Source organism: Camelina sativa, chromosome 8, assembly GCF_030686135.1.
Source record: "Camelina sativa cultivar CO46 ecotype springtype chromosome 8, ASM3068613v1".
NCBI lineage: Eukaryota > Viridiplantae > Streptophyta > Magnoliopsida > Brassicales > Brassicaceae > Camelina > Camelina sativa.
The window spans coordinates 7,053,142-7,072,728 of record NC_141887.1 but is presented as its reverse complement, the minus strand read 5'-3'; the positions used below and the strand labels follow the sequence as shown (position 1 = coordinate 7,072,728).

At 38.3% G+C, this 19,587-nt stretch overlaps 4 protein-coding genes across 4 annotated transcripts; 2 read left to right on the top strand and 2 right to left on the bottom strand.

Moving 5' to 3' along the window:
• Nucleotides 1–3,300: 3,300 nt before the first annotated feature.
• Nucleotides 3,301–5,576, bottom strand: LOC104706625 (succinate--CoA ligase [ADP-forming] subunit alpha-2, mitochondrial). Its single transcript, XM_010422821.3, has 7 exons — nt 5,225–5,576; nt 4,892–5,101; nt 4,620–4,790; nt 4,248–4,371; nt 3,886–3,947; nt 3,717–3,798; nt 3,301–3,627 (listed from the first exon to the last, which is right to left on the bottom strand). Exons 1-7 carry the CDS (start codon nt 5,471–5,473, stop codon nt 3,488–3,490), a joined length of 1,038 nt encoding a protein of 345 aa, XP_010421123.1. The 5' UTR covers nt 5,474–5,576; the 3' UTR covers nt 3,301–3,487.
• A 61-nt stretch (nt 5,577–5,637) lies between these two features.
• Nucleotides 5,638–7,586, top strand: LOC104706624 (chaperone protein dnaJ C76, chloroplastic). The gene is made up of 4 exons (XM_010422820.2): nt 5,638–6,110; nt 6,197–6,453; nt 6,543–6,726; nt 6,825–7,586. Exons 1-4 carry the CDS (start codon nt 5,769–5,771, stop codon nt 7,446–7,448), a joined length of 1,407 nt encoding a protein of 468 aa, XP_010421122.1. The 5' UTR covers nt 5,638–5,768; the 3' UTR covers nt 7,449–7,586.
• Nucleotides 7,587–7,927: 341 nt separating this feature from the next.
• Nucleotides 7,928–9,016, top strand: LOC104706623 (nicotinamidase 2). The gene has a single exon (XM_010422819.3). It carries the CDS (start codon nt 8,209–8,211, stop codon nt 8,809–8,811), a length of 603 nt encoding a protein of 200 aa, XP_010421121.1. The 5' UTR covers nt 7,928–8,208; the 3' UTR covers nt 8,812–9,016.
• A 5,185-nt stretch (nt 9,017–14,201) lies between these two features.
• LOC104706622 (serine carboxypeptidase-like 34) lies at nt 14,202–19,057 on the bottom strand. Its single transcript, XM_010422818.3, has 10 exons — nt 18,175–19,057; nt 16,373–16,483; nt 16,126–16,221; nt 15,948–16,040; nt 15,736–15,824; nt 15,309–15,626; nt 15,081–15,217; nt 14,736–14,828; nt 14,533–14,638; nt 14,202–14,435 (listed from the first exon to the last, which is right to left on the bottom strand). The coding sequence occupies exons 1-10, from the start codon at nt 18,488–18,490 to the stop codon at nt 14,286–14,288; spliced, it is 1,509 nt and encodes a 502-aa protein (XP_010421120.1). The 5' UTR covers nt 18,491–19,057; the 3' UTR covers nt 14,202–14,285.
• Between the last annotated feature and the right edge of the window lie 530 nt (nt 19,058–19,587).

Sequence of the window (19,587 nt, the reverse complement as noted above, 5' to 3'; positions counted from 1 at the left end):
TGACAATACTATATATAAAGTAATTAGCTCCTATATAAAAATATACACAATTGAATCATTTTAGTGACATGTTTGTATATTGTAACAAATTAATATGCCAAATTAAGGAAACCATATAGCCTATTAACGAATGAATGTAGTGACAAAGTCATTATATATAACTAGATAATTTGCGTAGACAATTTAACTACATCATGTGACAATATTCGAAAATTCCTTGGAAAGTGAAACCGTGATGAACGAATGTATACAGTTATGTTATATACTACCAATCCGGTTTAAATTTCTAACGTAAAGTCTTTTCCTTTGAATTTTTTGGGGGTCACAGGATTTTTAAGGAAGCAGAGAGAGTTATGGTCAGTCGTCGCATCTGTTCTGTCAGAAGGACTCGCAAGAAACATGTTCATAATAGGAACAGTTGGGGGGTCCAATACTAGTTTCGTCACTTCGACTATCCCACTCTTCTGTTCTGCTGCCACTACGTATGTTATATGGCTTTGTCTACCACACAAATAAATACGTATTAGTTTTTTTTTTTTTTTCTGCTAGTGTGTAAATATCATTTAAGAAAAAAACAGAGTTTGTTTTTACATGATTTTGAGTTCTCACTATTTGGTTCCTTGGTAAAAAAGATAAAAACAAAGACGCAAATTTTAAAAGATTTCAGTAGATTAATGTCAAACGCTCTCAGACACAATAGTCGAGGCATCCACTCCGATACAGTTTTCTGATGCCGGTGAAGTTAGAGAGCTTCACCGGTGTCGGATTGTTCTCCTTCTTTCATGTTTTTGTTTAAACGGGTTAGGCTTAGCCTTGTTTTTACTTCCCGACCACCATGACTTCACTGTAACTTCAGATCTAGTGGTCGGAGATGGTTATCCCGCCATGCTTAGCTCACCTTCTTTCCGCTGGATCTTTAATTTGGAGAGTTCTTCTTTCTCTTTTCATCGTATGAATATGTCACCGACGAGATCTTGTCATAGTACTCAGTTTATCCACCTCCCTTGCACATATATGGAGGTTGGAGATTCTGCCTCCGTTTGGAGGGTTTGGGCTGCTCGCCGACACAGGATAGAGTTCTCCTCTCTCGTCTTTATAAAAAACCGTTTCAAGGGTTCACTCCCATACAACCACAGGAGACCTCAGACCCGGTGTCTCTGCTGTTCAGGCAAGGCTTCCGCCGGTGTCTCTGCTGTTCGGGCAAGGCTGTCTGTCAGATCTAGTCATCTCTCGGGTGTTTTCCAAAGAATCTTACTACCGTCTATCGATGTCGATAGCTTTTCTGTTTCCTCCTCCAGGCCCACAACTTTCTCGAACAGGTGCCGAAGAACCTTACTACGGTGTACCAATCCCAATTTTTCTTCCGCCTCCACCGTCAGATCTACCGTTCTCGCGAGACCTTCCGACAACTTCTTCCGACAAGGCACTTCGCCGCCGTCGAGAATCGTCGAGAAACTTCAAGAAACTTCTCTTCTCGTATCTGGGTTAGATCAACTTTCCGGCAGCCGCCGTGATCTTCATCTGACCAAGCTTTGTCAAGCTTCGAAGAAAATTTGGGTCTCGACTATTATTGTTTCATTTTGGGCCTTTCATGGTCCATTTAACTTTGTGGACCTGAAGCCTATATGGCAAAGTATTAGGAAGACAACAATTAGGGCTCTTCTAAGAAGATCTATTTTTTGTGCTTCTGCTGGCCCATTAATGTGTATGGATTCAAAATTATTTTGGTTATGGACGATTTTTGTTCTATTGAATTTTAAAGATCCAAGGGTTATTTGTTCTAATGAAAATAGATTAATTTCCTCATTCAATGAGAGATATTTCTTAATAACTTCCTCCTATAAGGAGAGATTGTTTGCAACTTTATCTTGTTGTTGTTGGCTCTCATGTTTCTCCCTCAATTTCATTTTGTTGACTACACAATTTCGTCTTGATTCATGTTTTTTGTTACCCACTTGGTTCAAATGTTTCAGCTTGGTGTGGCAAAATGGTTTTATCTTGGATTTTTTCTCCGGCACTCGACTCTTGGGAGGTTGTTCCCAACCTACATGATGTCTCCCTTTTTAGGGAGTTGAAGACTTATCATCTTTAGTGCGAGTTAGGTTTTTAAAAACCCGTCGGAATTTCTGTATTCCAGTGTGGTAAATTGTCGTTTTGCGGCCAGTGACTTGGTCTTGGGCAGCCTCTCCTCACTTCATGTGGCCTATCTTCTGGGTGGATTTTACTATTTTTATGGTTTTAAGACCTCTTTATCTTAGTCTTAGTACCTATTCTAACTTTTGCTATTTGTACTTTAGTTGCTCTCAAGCTTGTTATCTCTTTTGTTTTAGTTTGATCCGGGTGTTGTGCACTTGTCTAAGCAACACACCATCAGCCCCGTCTTAAACAAATATGGGACCTCTGTCAAATTTTTAAAAAACCTAAAAACCTTTAATAAATTTTTTTTTTTGAAAAAATTGGACCCTTTTGCTTAAAGAAATTTTTTAATATTTAGGATGGACCCATGACATTTGCCTACTCTACCATGGGGTAGAGACGGCCCTGCACACCATGGCTTTCTTTCCTTTTGCATAAGTTAGTTGGTTGTATTATACTTCTCTTAAAACGGAGTACTATTAATCTTGTAACTTAATTTAATGGAGTGTTTGTTAACCAAAAAAAATCAGTAGAAGATTTCATATGACCAAGATAGAAGAGCTTCTTAAATGTTTCGATTTTTCTTTGAGAGGCTTACGCGAACTTATTACACAGATTGAGTAAAACGTGTGACAAAGTGCATACATAATTGTAATGTGATGGATCGTCTGTCTGACGTATGCGTCTTTATGTGAATCAGTGATAACCACTGATTAGTATTATTAATTAATGACAACTTCTGCATGGATTACCATTGATTATTTTATAGGACCACTGATTATTGTAGGACCCAATTAGAGATAAGACCTCTTTGCTTTTTTTAAGTGTTGTTCATTCACACTGTCAATTGTGTTCCTATTATAAAACAACTTTATGAATCTTCTTCATATTACGAAACTTACCAAACTTTATTTCGATTTAATTGTTGTTAAAGTGAAATAGATTGCGATTAATATTTTGTATAAAGATATTGTGGAAGTACACAAAGATACAATTGATTCAAGATACTGTTTCATATAATTTTCAAAACTATGTTTAACAAGAAATTTCTGAAACTGATCTATTCATTCTTCTCATTTTCTTCTTTGTTTTTGTAATTTAATTTAACAAAAACAAAGACAAAAAAAACAGAGAGGCTAAATTTCAATAAACTGAAAAATAGAATGGCATATAGAAAAGACTCTATTTATCTCTGCAATAATCATTTTGTGGGAGAAAACATCCCTAAAAATGTTCATCAATGGTAACGGATTATTTCCCTTTCTCTCTTCTATTTTTTGGCAAACTGTTGTTATTAGGGGAGTTTGGTTCCTGAATCATCTCAATCGTATTACGATATTATAATATAGTTTCACTTCAAAAGACCTCTTTCTTGGAAAATCTCAAACATCGCCGCACCAATCTTAGCCGGTGACTCAACCACCTTAACTCCAGCGTCTCTTAAGCTCTTTATCTTGTCTTGAGCCGTGCCCTTACCTCCAGAAACAATGGCTTCATCGACCCCAAATAAAAAGCCAATACAAGATTTAAGCCCTGGTTCAAGTGGATGAATGAAAAAGAGCAGAGTAAAGTTCATTTACCTCCCGCGTGACCCATTCGACGCCCAGGTGGTGCAGTAAGTCCAGCAATGAACGCAACTACAGGCTTGTCTGTACCACTTTCCTGTTTGATTGAAAACCGATATGTTTATACGATTGATCATCTAAATATGGCAACTCTTGATTCTTAGAAAAGATGCATTGCGGTTACCTTTATCAAAGCAGCGGCATCTTCTTCTGCAGTACCACCGATTTCTCCAATGAGAATTATACCTGAAAGGAAGTCAATAATTTCTTAGTTCAAAACCAATGCTGGATTCTCTTTCACTAATCTCTAAAACAGAGGGAGATCGGTGAATCAACAAGTAAAGGCTGCAATATTCACAACAACTTGAGTCTGTTACTGCAAACGAATCACTTTCTTCTACATACTAAATAACTAGTATTAGGTAAGTACTGGTAATCTACTCCATATCAAATGTACTGAATCATAAGAAACAACTAGACAAATGGGAAAAGATAATAAGATGTATGCAATGAAAAAGTTCGATTATGGTGTCCAGAAACTGAGACCTTCTGTTTGAGGGTCAACGAAGAACTTCTCCAAGCAGTCAACAAAATTTGTGCCGTTAAAAGGATCCCCACCAATTCCTACACACGTAGATTGCCCCAGACCTACTGCAGTAGTTTGGAAAACCTACAGTAACGATTAACCAAAAAGCTACCATTAAGATATACTTAATATAAGATAGGTCTTCCAGTAATCCAAACTCATAAAAAAAGCTAATAAACTGACATTGGTGAAAACTTAACCTAACAATCCAAAGAAGTATCGGTTTTTAGGTAAAGAAAAACCAGTAATACATATTGCCATCTGGATTTAGAGGAAAGCTAAAGACGATGGAGATTATAAGTTGAGAAAGACAGAGACACAAAGAACCTTACAGCTTCATATGTCAAAGTTCCAGATCGAGAAACAATCCCTATCCTCCCAGACTTGTGGATGTACCCCGGCATGATCCCAATCTTGCATTCACCAGGTTTGATAATCCCAGGGCAATTAGGGCCAATCAACCTAGTTTTTGATTGACTGTTAAGAGCAGCCTTTACACGAACCTACATTACAACAATTAGTCCCAAGACATCAGTCTTAGCTTCCAGCTTATACTATATCGAATAAGTACAATCAAAGCACATATCACAAGCAAAGTCATTACCATGTCATGTTGAGGAATGCCTTCAGTAATGCAGACAACAAGATCTAACTCAGCAGCAACACCTTCCATGATAGCAGCAGCAGCGAAAGGCGCAGGAACGTAAATCACAGAGGCATTGGCTTTAGTCTCAGCTTTAGCTTCAGCAACTGTGTTAAATACAGGCAGACCTAAATGCTCTGTTCCACCTTTCTTTGGTGTCACTCCTGCTACCTATATTATACAACAAACCCAACCCCCCCTAAACCTTGAAACACCACCATTCCAATTGAATCCGAATTGCAATAGAAACAAAGAACAATTAATTAGTTGTAAAATTTTCGGAATGTACAATACCATTTTGGTGCCGTATTCAATGGCTTGTTCAGTGTGGAAGGTACCGTTCTTTCCGGTGATACCTTGGCAGATGACACGTGTGTTTTTGTCGACAAAGACAGCCGCAGGAGGCGGAGGAGTCGTACCGAAGGAGCGTGACTGAGTCAATGAAGTGAGAGAGGAGCATGACGGAATCCCCAACTCTGAGCTCCCGCCACCGCCGGAGCAACGGCGAAGAGGTCGGAGAAGTCTCGTGACCTGCCTTGACATGGCTGTTTCAAAATGACCTTAAAATTCTTAAACCTACGATCTCAACTGAACCCTCTATGGACGAAGAATGAAGCCAAAGATTTTGGGCCTAATCGAATGATCCATGTTAAGGCCCATTTGGATTTGAGATTTGTTTTATATTTTTTTCCCTTATTGTAAAAAACATTTCGATAATTCACTAATCCTCAGCCTTAAAAATAATCTACAAATTTTTATTTATTTTTGGTTATTTTTTCAATAACTTGTCCCTCTCTAACTCATCCACCTTACGAAACAGAGGAGGGAAACAAACAAAATGACACCGACGATTCTTACTCCGACGAATCTTCCTCCGTCGACTGCTACATGGTCATGTAATACCACATCTCATAAGCTCATCACCTTTAGATCACCATTCAAGGTCAAGTGTAGAGCCACTTCTTCTTCATCATCGTCTTCTATCACAGACTTTGATCTTTATGACCTTTTGGGTGTTGATCGGAGTTCCGATACGGCTCAGATCAAATCAGCGTATCGTGCGCTGCAGAAACGTTGTCATCCCGATATAGCGGGAGATCCAGGTCATGACATGGCCATCATCCTTAACGAAGCTTACCAGCTTCTCTCTGATCCGATCGCACGCCACGCCTATGACAAGGTTAGTCTATTGGTTCTTGATCTTGTAGTCTCTTTGTCAAGACCACAACACCAAGTAATATATGAATTTTTGTTTTCTTGTTGTAGGAGCAAGCAAAACTTGAAGAACTTAGAGGCTATACAGGGAAACCGATCTACTCGGTTTGGTGTGGATCAGAAACTGAGCAACGAGCTACGTTTGTGGACGAGGTTAAGTGCGTTGGTTGCTTGAAGTGTGCTTTATGTGCTGAGAAAACTTTTGCTATCGAAACTGCTTATGGGAGAGCGAGGGTTGTTGCTCAATGGGCTGATCCTGAATCCAAAATCATAGAAGCCATCGAAGCTTGTCCAGTAGACTGCATTTCGTAAGCACATAAACTAGTATCTCTACTAATCTTTTGGTTTCAGTTTCTATTCCCTTTATGGAAAGCATGATTCTGTATGAAATGTGCAGAATAGTGGAGAGATCTGACCTTGCTCCATTGGAGTTTCTTATGTCAAAGCAACCACGAGGCAACGTGAGGATCGGGGTTGGAAACACGGTTGGGGAACGTGTCTCCAATGTATTTGTTGATGTCAAGAAGTTTCAGGAAAGATACGCCAAAGCTATGAGCAGAACTACAAAAGAGCGCTCCCAGGTGAGTTATGACTTTTTGCATAGTCCTAAACAACAATAAAGCCAAGTTATAGACTTACCTGTCAGGTACCAAGTAGTTGTTTTGGGATGCTTTTGCAGACAGAAGTAAGAATAAGTGCAGTAGAGGCAATTAGGTCTATCTCCAATTGGCTATACTGGAGATCATCACCGTACACGAAACCATTGAGTCCAGATTCAAACATGAGTCTAACTATTACCAAACGAAAAAAATCGGTTGATCCAGATATCAGAAAGCTTCAAGATGTTGTGGCAGCAATGAAAAAAGCAGAACAGAGCGGCAAAAGCAAACCAAAAGAACCAGCTTACATGCTTGGAGAAGATTACTGGACTCCATCAAACGTATCACTTCCATCATCTGGAAGCAACAACGATTCCAAGGCTAGCTCGATTCCTCGAGTGACTCAAAAGAAAACTCCTTTAGAAGAGAAACCAACTAGTAGAAGAGAATATAGAAGACAGTTCAAGATACAGAAGTTCCCACTTGGGACAGCCATAGTAGCAGTATTCTTAATTCAGTATCAAGCAAGTTACAAAGCCGCCTCTGAGCTCAACGATCATATCGGCGGCTCGCTTGCTCTATCCATAGTTAACAGCCCATGGCAGCAGCTTCTATTAGCAGGAGTCACTTGGTACTTCATTGGAGCAATGTTTCTCCAACTTGTGGAAGCTGTCCAATCCAAGCTAGAAGATAAAGATGCATAGGCTTGATAGATATAGTAATGTACAGCATATCACTCATTAGACCATGTCATGTACTTGTTCACCTACAAATGTAACAGAACAGTAATGATTATACTATAGGGGGTAAACGGCCAAAATCAATCCCAACTATTTGTCAAACGCTTTTTCATACCTAAATTTCAATACACTGCAAATAACAATCTAACTGTGTTAAAATTTATATTTTCTACCTGAACTATATGAAATGTTGTCAATTTCAACATATATTCGAGCGGTATTAAATTAGAGTTTAACAGTACTGAGTCAGACGACTTGTAGCGTCCATCTGGCACTGAGATTGATTAAAACAGCGTCGTTTTGGTCATTTTTGGTATGTTGTGGTTGCTATGAAATGACCAAAACAACGTCGTTTTAGTTAGTTCTAGTGCCACATGGACGTCACATGTCGTCTAACACAATTTTGTTAAACTCCGATTTAAAATTATTTGAACAAATGTTGAAATTGACAACATTTCATATAGTTCAGGTAGAAAATTTGAATTTTAACAACGTTCAGATTGTTATTTACAGAATACTAAAGTTTAGATATGAAAAAGCGTTCCGGAAATAGTTGAGGTTGATTTTGGCCATTTTCCTTAATACTATACAACAAACATAATATGTTTAAGAACATCATACATGGCTAGGCCCACTTTATATTCTGTTAGGCCCAATCATTTCGTTCTCAGATATATATCTCCACCGATCAAAGAGCTTCATCATAATCTTCTTCACCACCAAAATGGCGTCATCATCATCGAGAAAGTACGAGACACGAAAGCGAGTTCCAAATCCAAAAAACGCAGCTCTTCTCGTCATCGACATGCAAAATCACTTCTCCTCCATGGCCAAACCCATACTCAACGAAGCTCTCACCACCATCGACCTCTGCCGACGAGCTTCGATCCCTGTCTTCTTCACGCGCCACAACCACAAGTCCCCAACCGACCACGGCATGCTCGGCGAGTGGTGGAACGAGGATCTAGTCCTCGACGGAACCTCGGATTCCGAGATCATCCCGGAGTTACACTCCCAAATAGTACTCACCAAACCAGAGGAGATCGTGGAGAAGAGCACGTACAGCGCGTTTCACAACACGCGGCTACAGGAAAAGCTGGAAAAGATCGGGGTGAAGGAGGTGATCGTGGTTGGAGTGATGACGAACCTGTGCTGTGAGACAACGGCTCGTGACGCGTTCGTTAGAGGATATAGAGTTTTTTTCTCTACGGACGCGACTGCGACGGTTAATAAAGAGCTTCACGAGGCTACGCTGATGAATCTCGCTTATGGATTCGCTTATCTCGTCGACTGCGATGAACTCCGGCGAGGTCTGTCTACTCAGTAGTTGATAAATGATAACTACGTCTACGTATATTGAGGATAAGTCTCTAATTTGAGATAAGGTTTAGGGGTTTTTGTGATAAGGCTTATAAGCCTAAGTTTGTGTTGTCCGTGTTTATCTTATTCTGTTCGTGTTTATCTTATTTTCTCATTGTATTGTGTATAAATACCCAAGTTTGGGCAGTCAATAAAATCAAGTCAGTTCGATATCTTAAATCTACATGGTATCAGAGCCTAAATCGATCTAAAGTTTATTTCGATTATTTTCGTTTTTTTTGTGCTTTTCTAGCTTCAAATTTTTTTTTCCTCGTTTTGTGCTTTCTTGCGTGTCAAGTAAATCATGGGTGATCATGAATCCTCCGTTGTACCTGGTTCTACCGGTGTTATTGTTGCTCAGTCTGATGTCAATACTGCTATCTCTCCATACACGTTGTCAAGCTCAGACAATCCCGGTGTTATGATCACTTCGGTTTTGTTAACTGAAGATAACTACATCCAATGGTCTGAAGAGATGTTGAATGCTCTTCAAGCCAAGCGCAAGACAGGGTTTATCAGCAGGACTATTCCCATGCCTTCTAGTGATAGTCCTGATCTGGAAAATTGGAAAACAGTGAATTCCATGATCATTGGTTGGATTCGATCTTCGATTGAGTGTAAATTGAAATCAATCGTGACATTTGTCTCGAGTGCACATGGGAAGAGCTGCAACATCGTTTCTCTGTTGGTAACAAGGTGCGTGTTCACCAAATTAAAGCTAAACTTGCCTCGTGTAGACAAGATGGTCAATCTGTTATGGAATATTATGGAAGATTGTGCAATCTTTGGGATGAACTGAAAAATTATCGAGTGAGTCCTATTTGTTCTTGTGGTGTCACTTTGTCTACAATTGTGGAAGAAAGAGATGAAGAGAAGCTTCATCAGTTTGTAATGGGCCTTGATGATTCGAGGTTTGGTGGCCTCTGCACTACTCTCATTAGTATGGATCCTCTCCCTACTCTCGTTGTGGCATACTCTAAAGTGATTCGTGAAGAGCAAAGACTGTCCTCTGCTCGTCTTCAACAAAATCACGAGTCTGTCGGTTTTTTGGCTCGCAGTGATAACCGTGATCAGTCTTCTCGCGGTGATGCTTATTTGCTCCGGACTGATCATAATGGTTCTCTTCTTGGTAAGGGACGCTCCTGCACTCACTGTGGTCGTACCGGGCATGAACAGAAGGATTTTTGGCAACTTGTTGGTTTTCCAGATTGGTGGACAGATCGTGAGCGAGGTACTAGTGGTGGTCGTGGTTCTCCTGGTCGAGGAAGAAGAGTTCGTGGTTCTATGGTTTCTAGTGGAGGAAGAGGACGTGGGCAACCTGTGACTGCTCATGCGACTAGCTCCAATTCCTCTGTTTTTCCTGCTTTTACATCTGAACAATTGAAAGTTTTAACTCAGATGATTCATGAAAAATCAGGCAACGGTGGTTCCGACAAACTGTCTCGTAAGCTTGAGTTTGGTGATATTATTTTGGACACATGGGCATCTCATCATATGACTAGGAAGCTTTCCTTGTTGCACAATGTTGTGTCTATTCCGACGTGTTCAGTTGGTTTTGCCGATGGTAGCAAGACTTTTGCTATGAGTGTTGGTGTTTTGTTTCTCACGGATAAAATTCTTGTTGACGAATGTTCTATTTGTGCCATCTTTAAATTGCACTCTGATTTCTGTTTCTCATATTTTGAAACAAACTAAGTGTCTCGCTACTTTCACTGACACAATTTGTTTTCTTCAGGACCGTTTTTCGAGGACCCTGATTGGAAGCGGTGAAGAGCATGACGGTGTGTACTATCTTACGGATGTTGCTTCAATGAAGATACATGCAGCTACGGTTTCTCTTGATAAGGCTTTGTGGCATCCGAGTTTTTCAGTTCTTTCTTCTCTACATTTGTTTTCTCAGTCTTCTTCCTCTGTTGGTTCTGACTCGTGTGATGTCTGTTTTCGTGCAAAACAAACACGAGAGGTGTTTCCAGAAAGTATTAATAAAACTCAATAGTGTTTTTCATTAATTCATTGTGATGTTTGGTGTCCATACCGTGTTCCTGCCTCGTGTGGTGCCGTTTATTTTCTAACTATTGTCGATGACTATTCTAGAGCAATATGGACTTACTTGTTACTTGAGAAATCAAAGGTTCGTAATGTTCTTACCAATTTCATAACGTATACCGAGAGACAATTTGGCAAAAGGGTCAAGACTGTTCGAAGTGATAATGGAACGGAGTTCATGTGTTTGTCCGCTTATTTTCGTGAGAAAGGCATTGTGCATCAAACTTCTTGTGTTGGCACTCCACAACAAAATGGGAGAGTTGAACGCAAACACATACATATTCTTAATGTCTCTCGGGCTTTGCTTTTTCAGGCTAAGTTGCCGATAAAGTTTTGGGGTGAGTCGGTTTTGACAGCTGCATATTTGATAAATCACACCCCATCTTCGATTCATAAAGGTTACACTCCGTATGAACTTCTTTATGGATGTAAGCCAGACTACTCTCAGCTTCGTGTTTTCGGCTGCGCTTGTTACACTCATCGTATCACTCGTGACAAAGATAAGTTTGGGGAAAGGAGTCGGTCTTGCGTGTTTGTTATTTACCCCTTTGGTAAAAAGGGCTGGAAAATTTATGATATGGAGCGCAATGAGTTTGTTGTCTCTCGTGATGTTGTTTTCTGTGAGGGTTCTTTTCCTAACTCCGCTGCACAAGATTCTTTCTCCATCGCTTCGTCGGTTCCACTACTTGATGATGACTAGTTGGTTGCACCATTACCTTCTACTGACGCGCCTGTTGCAGATAGGGGGAGTTCTTCTGTATCTGAGGTTGTTATCGATAGGGGGAGTTCTTCTGTATCAGAGACTATTCCAACTACCTTTGTTTCCCCTGTTTCTGATCGACAATCAAATCCGTCTAGCAGTAATGACTCTGGTTCTGTTGTTGTTTCTCCCTCTGTTTCTGTCCCGATGTCTAATTCCTCTTTGTCGCTGCAGCCCTTACCACCTCCTCATAAAAGTTCATGACAACCTACTCCGCCAGTCCGCCTACAGGATTATGTTCTTTACAATGTTGATAGTACACTCGTCGTCAATCACGTTTTTTCCGCTGCTTCTACTCAATCCTCGTCTTCGGTTCAAGGTATGTCTTTGTCGCCTTTGACAACCTCTTTTTCCGATGACTCTTTTTCAGCAGGTCATCGGGTTTATTTGGCTTCCATTGTCTCCAATGTCGAACCAAAGCACTTTAAAGAAGCTGTTCGACTCAAAGTTTGGAACAATGCTATGACAAAGGAGGTAGATGCTCTTGAAACTCATCGCACTTGGGATGTTGTTGATCTTCCTCCTAATAAGGTTGCTATTGGCTGTCAATGGGTCTATAAAACCAAGTACAATGCGGATGGTTCATTAGAGCATTATAAGGCTCGATTGGTGACACTTGGTAATAATCAAGTTGAAGGTGAAGATTATCATAATACGTTTGCTCCGGTGGTTCGTATGACCACAGTTCGAACTCTTTTGCGATTGGTAGCTGCCAATCAGTGGGAAGTTTATCAAATGGATGTTAATAATGCATTCTTACATGGTGATCTTGATGAGGAGGTCTACATGAAACTTCCTCCGGGTTTTCGTCACACTCATCTTGGTAAAGTATGTCGCCTTAGGAAGTCTCTTTATGGTTTAAAGCATGCTCTGCGGTGTTGGTTTAAGAAGCTATCCTACTCATTGCTTCGTTTCGGTTTTGTTCAATCATATGATGATTACTCTTTGTTCTCCTATTCTCGTGGAGGTATTGAGCTTCATGTTCTAGTGTATGTTGATGATCTTGTCATTTGTGGGGATGATGCCTATATGCTTCGACAGTTTAAAAACTACTTAAGTCGTTGTTTCTCTATGAAAGACTTGGGAAAACTCAAATACTTTCTAGGCATTGAAGTGAGTCGTGCTTCAAATGGTATTTCTCTTTCTCAAAGAAAATATGCGCTGAATATTGTTTCTGACTATGATTTGTCCGATTCTCGTTTTGCTTTTACGCCACTTGAACAGAACCATGGTCTTGCAAAAGATGATGGTCCTCTTCTACTTGATCCTAAGCCCTATCGAAGACTTGTTGGTCGTTTGTTGTATCTCCTTCATACGCGTCCTGATCTGTGTTACTCGGTTCATGTCTTGTCCCAATTCATGAAAACTCCCTGTGAGGCTCATTGGGATGCTGCCTTGCGTGTTGTTCATTTTCTCAAGGATGTTCCTGCTCATGGTATTTTGCTCAATGCTGATAAGGATTTGACGTTAACAGTTTATTGTGACTATGATTGGTCTTCTTGTCCGTTAACTCGCCGTTCTCTTAGTGTTTATGTGGTGTTCATGGGGTCTTCTCCTATCTCTTGGAAGACTAAGAAAAAAGACATTGTCTCTCATTCATCCGCTGAGGCCGAGTACAGGTCGATGGCTGTTGCTTTAAAGGAGATTAAGTGGTTGCGCAAGTTGTTAAAAGGATTGGGTGTCAAACTTTCTTCTCCTGGTCGCATGTTCTGCGATAGCAAAGCTGCGATTCACATTGCTACTAATCCGGTGTTTCATGAGCATACTAAGCACATTGAAAATGATTGTAATGCAGTGCGGGATTCTTATCGTGATGGTGTTATCACGTTGCAATATGTGCGGACTGATGCTCAGCTTGCGGATATCTTTACAAAGGCTTTGGGGCGTGATCAGTTTCATTTTCTTTTGTCCAAGTTGGGTGTTCATGACTTACACACTCCAACGTGAGGAGGAGTATTGAGGATAAGTCTCTAATTTGAGATAAGGCTTAGGGATTTTTGTGATAAGGCTTATAAGCCTAAGTTTGTGATGTTCGTGTTTATCTTATTCTGTTCGTGTTTATCTTATTTTCTCATTGTATTGTGTATAAATACCCAAGTTTGGGCAGTCAATAAAATCAAGTCAGTTCGATATCTTAATTCTACAACGTACACCTCTTGTTAGTATATGTAGTTCTGTTTTTTTTCTTTCAAAAGTATAGTTCTATTGTGTTTTGGCCCGCATGGCTGTGGTCTAGTGTAGCCTCGTGACGCTCTTCATAAAAATAGTTATGTTGTGTTTTGGCCTGCATGGCTATGGTCTAGTGTAGCCTCGTGATGCTCTACATAACAATAGTTCTGTTGTTTCATGTGTAGTTTAATACTTTAATATCAATAATACACTTACATATATATGTTCTTTGTTAATATTTTTCACCTTAGATTGGTGTGGTTTTGATGACTACATTGTGTAAGAATCATCCAAGAGATGAGAGTTTTGGAGATCACAGTAACACGAGAAGGAACAAAATGTTAGACGTGATAAGCCGCCATATATACAATTTTAATGGCTTCTTTTGGTCAAATCTGTTTATTATTTTTGTTTCTTAAGAATTATATAGAGATAATCAAATCTGTGGGGGTAGAGTGAAAATTTTATCAGAAGGGAAAAGTAGGAAGTTTCTTATTGCCTAGGAAATGATGAACGAGCTGAAGTGCTTCTCTAGGTTTGAATGTTGGAACTTGGTGTCCGGCTCCTCTTATCGTCACATACGTTAACCCATCGTATTCCACCGTCCACCCGCCGACCTAACCGGCAAGTGAAAGAAAACGGAATTTATTTCTAGAGTCAATCATACTCTAGCTTACTCGGAAGAATTTAAAAGTTTGTAATTTGGAACCAAACCTGTAGTTTGGTGTACCAAGGTGTCCAGTCTTGAACTATCTTAAGACCAAGTTTCTTTAATGAGTATCTGGTTGCTGTCACAGGGATTCGTCCGTCTGTATCACCACTTTTTTACCAAACAATTTAAACCGGTTATGGCTTGTGTTTAAGTTAAATTTTTACATTAAAAAATGCCAAGGAGTAGGTGTTAATGTGTTATATACCTGAAAACCCATACGCGTAATCCTGCTGAAACAAGTTTTCTTAAGGTAGGAAGCATAGAAGCGGGAGCGTCAGACCAGAATGAGATAGTGTCGCTGCACATATATAGTAAACCATGCATTGGTTTAGTTTAGCTTCGAACATGGTTTATCAATCATTTATCACTCTTCTTAAACTATGATAGTGAAGAGTAGAATTAATATCTAGGTGTGACAATTCTTAAACTGAACTGAAGAGTAGTACAATGATTCAATTTCCTTTTAACTATAAAAATCATAATTAAACCAAAACTATATGTGCTAGCTTCTTATATTATTGTATGAAAACCAAACATCGTAACACATTACCTGCAATGAGTCCAAGGGTAAGGGATGTTGGTGACATTAGCGTGAAGTGCCTCCTGAACATCTCTCCTGTTCATATACTTTTCTGTATACTCCGATAGACATGGGTCATACCCTGCCGCCATCCTCCTCCATCCCTCCTGTATATATAGAATCAACTTTAACCGGTTATCAAATCCAGTTACGAAAATAATTTTTTTCCTAAGTGAAAAAGATGAAATATATATTTACATTTTGAGAGATGAGACGGGGTCGGAAGGTGTTCCGAGCAGCGGGTAGGGGGCGAGTTCCGGCAACTGAATGGGAAGTAGAGGAGTTGGTGGAGGTGGGGACACACTTGGGAGAGTAGAGACTGTACATGTCAAGGATCTTGTAGACATCAAAATACTCATCTAAAGCCCCATTGCATTCCTTAGACACATGTTCTAGTTTGAAATCGCAGTGTTGGTTCACTTTCTCGTACAGTGCATCTGATATCACCGCGTGATCATACGCGTAATCTATCATCCCCTTTTGATCCGTTTCGTCGTCCAGCAACGCGTTTCCTATCTGTGTATACAATTGTCAAATTCATCATTACCTCCTCAGCAAATACCACTAGATTAGTTGCCTCTAAAACTACTTAAGTATTGATTGATTTAAGATAATGATCACTGACCATTAAACCCTTGAGATTAATGAAATCTTTCTTGGACGCAATCTTGTTTTGATTGTAGATGAGCTCCGAAAGTTGAGGAACGTAATGGCCTAATTAATTCCATGCAAAACACATAATTCAATGTTTTTTTTTTGGTTTTTTGATTTGTAATAATCACATATGTAGAAACGATGTCGTGGTGAATTTCTAACTTAAAAAAATAATTAATTTACCGGCGTAGCTTTCTCCGGCGATGAAAAAGTCGTGTGACTTGTATTGAGGGAATCTCTTGAACCAGTTGACGAGGAAGTTGTACGAGTCACTCGCTGGTTAATCATTACACAATCTTTTAATTACTTACAAGTTACAAGCAAAACTAGTCCATTTAGTAAAATTAGAACTATATGGTACCTGTGACAGTGTCACCGAGTTGACTTATATCACGGCTTGTGTTAGAGTAGGAGAAACCAACTCCAACAGGCGATTCCAGGAATAACAAATTCGCCGCTACATATCATATCCCAAAATATTAATTCAATTTGTAATGATAAATCTTTGACAAAATTAAAGGTAAAATAAAAATAATAATAATTGGTAATGAGAAAATTTGAATATTGCGATATAGTTATGGTCCTTTATGGATATCGAGCTAGTATACCTTTGTTCCAGCTGTATGGATTCAGCTTGAGGTTAGGCTGACTGGAATTTTGAGGGAAGAATGGTCCGAGTTCTTCTGATGCTCCAAATCCGACTGATGAACATCCCGGTCCTGTATTTACAATTTTCACCATCGATCGTATCGTATAAATTTACTATAGCTAATTACATCATATTTTACAATACATTATTTTGTATTATTCGGAACCACCAAATTTAACTTAAGTGAAGCTAGTTATAGTAGGCCTAATCCTTCACTCTATATATATTACTTTCTTATTCACAATTATTATTGCATATAGGGTCCATTAAATTTAAGATGGTTTGTTGCTTATAATGATAAACTTGCCTTTATGAAGAAACACACAATTAAAAACAAACTCGAGAAACTTTTAGGGCGTGCGTACGTGCATGGACCATGTGTAATGTTTTGGAATAATTATGAATTATGGACCGAAGGACCGTTTCTAAGTTTCATGGAATTGACTTTTCTTGATAGGTAGATAATAGTATATAGATGCATAACTTTTGTGTCACTGTGCCTTAGTAGTAAAGTAAAGGGGCATGCGCCCACGGGAGCCTATATAAAAGCCTAAATATATGGAGAGACATGTATATATATAACGTCGACATAAATTTTATATCCATGAATTCATCACATGCATATGAATTCAACTAATGTATTAAATGTTTTATGAACTTTTTTCATCCAAATTTGGATTTCTTACCTTGGTTATCTATAGCTATATGAAGAAAATTTTCTTCTAACGTGTAAAAACATGATAAACATAGAAAACAGAGCATGATGAAACGTTGAAATATGTGGATAGCAAATATCTTATAGATGGATGCATAATGAAGCATCGTAAAGAAATGAAAACAAAAATCCTTATAAAGTAAATTGCTTTTTTTTTTTTTCTTTGTTAAACTATAAAGGGAAATGTAATTATTAATAATATATAGCGAAATGAGTCTACAAGAAAAAAAGCTAGCAAATATAGGATCATGTAACAACTAACAAGCATGTGGAATAATTACAAGCTTCCAAAATTCATTGAAGTTTAACCAATTCAAAACCAAAACTCATCATGATGGTGATGATGATAACTACTAACCACACATACGTTTCTTTGATTTTGACATGCTGCCAAATGAGATACATCTTACTATTAGGAAGGTTCAGCTAATATTCTCCCCGGTTACCTTTTTTTGTCTCCATGCATACAAAAAGGACTACATACATTCCTATTTCTTTTTGGGTTATTTTATTCCCACATTAAAAATTATTTTACATTATATATATATACACTCATTTAAAAAAAGATGTGTATTTCTTCATCTAAAACAATCAGAGATAAATCTAATTATCTGATACATAGTTTTGTCTATTAAATAGTAATAGTCTAATAAAATCCCTATACCGATCGATGTCATGGATATATAAGTTCACTTTCACCAAACACAAGGTAGTAAATTTAAAAGCTGAGTTAACATATTTCCTATTTTTTTGGGAGGTCTTGGTCAAGAAAACTCGTTACCACAAAAAAAAAACTTATGAAAGTTTCTAAATTCAAAACTAACATGCGAATATATAGGTTGGGCAAGGATCAAATATTTATTTCGAAATCAATATCGAGTAGATGAAATGCACACGAAGCATGATACACCTTAACCTTATTATATTTTTCTTGGTGTGGGTTTTTAATCCTTTCACTATGAGTTTTTTACACTAAGTAACCTATACGATTAACCGAGAGACGTATAGAAGATAGAATGAGTGGATGTGATTATGGTTTAGTTTACCTCCATTGAGCCAAAGAAGGAGAGGCTTTTTGCTTGGATTATGAGTGGCTTCAAAGAACCAATAGAACAATGCTCTTCCATGTGTTTCATTAACCGTTACATAACCGGCGTATTGCCGGAATTTCACCGGCGGCTGTCCTGGAAGATCCTTGACTCGATCAGCTCGTTGTGCCGCCAAAACCCTAGACCGGAAATAACCACTGTCGCCGTCGTTGTCACTGCACAGCTTTTCTGCTGCTGATGATGATAAGCTAAGAAAAGAGGACACAAGAAATAGGAGAAGAACAGAGAACACAAGACTATGATGAGAACCCATTTCTTTTTTATTATTATTGTGGAAATTGTGAAGTGACTGTGTAATCTTATATAATGTGGTGAGAGAGAGAAAGAGAGAATGTATTAAGAGACAGATAAGAACACTCTGTAGTCTCACTGGGTGGTAGCCATATTCATAAGATAAGACACATGAGAAAAAATCAAAATCTTGATAAAGTAAGAAGATTTCAGTTTTCTTTCTTTCTTTTTTTTCTTCTTTTTAATTATGATAATATGCACTTTCTGTTTGACTGTTTTATATATTACTATATAGGAAAGTTTGTTAAAATTTGAGTTTCCTTATTTATATGCATTTCTCTTTTTGTTTTACATTAGAGGTGAAATATAATATCTACAGACGCAACTTGTGCACTGTCTTTTATATCGTTTATATTTGGAATTTTATGATAATTTCGTTGCGTTGTAACCATTTGCATAAGACGGAAGACGTATAAAAAAAAAATCAAAATTGATATTATTAACAATAGTAGCAATTTCTTTTATAAAAATAGAAAGGTTTGTTGGAAATTGAGTTTCCTTTTTTATGGGCAAATTCTCTTTTTTGGTTAGACTAGATATATAAATAGAAAATACCTATATATACACAGACGCAACTTGTGATATGGTTCCAAATAGTATCGTTTCTGAGCGAGTATAAATTTTATGATTGATATAATAAACACAAAAAGAAGAAGATAATATATATTAAAAAAATGTTAAGAAAATTAGAGATAATGAAGTGATTGGTCAATGGATTGGAATAGAAGGATCCAAAAAAAAGCAGAGGAGAAGCTAACGATAGTGACGGTTCATAAGATTAGAGAGATTTTGACCAAACACTGTTTTACTTCTCTCTCTCTCTCCCCTTGAAATTAGCAACGATCGATCTACAAAACATATTTTTTTTATAATGTGGGAATTGTGATGTATGTGCAAAGTAAATACCTGTCATCTAACAAAACAGAATGTTACGGCTTTGGTTGCGTAATAAAAGATTCAGTTTCTGTTTATATACGTCATACATGTGTATCTACGTCTCCATGTACTCATTTCATACCCTATTGCACATTTATGAAGTCACGAGGCATTTATGAGAAT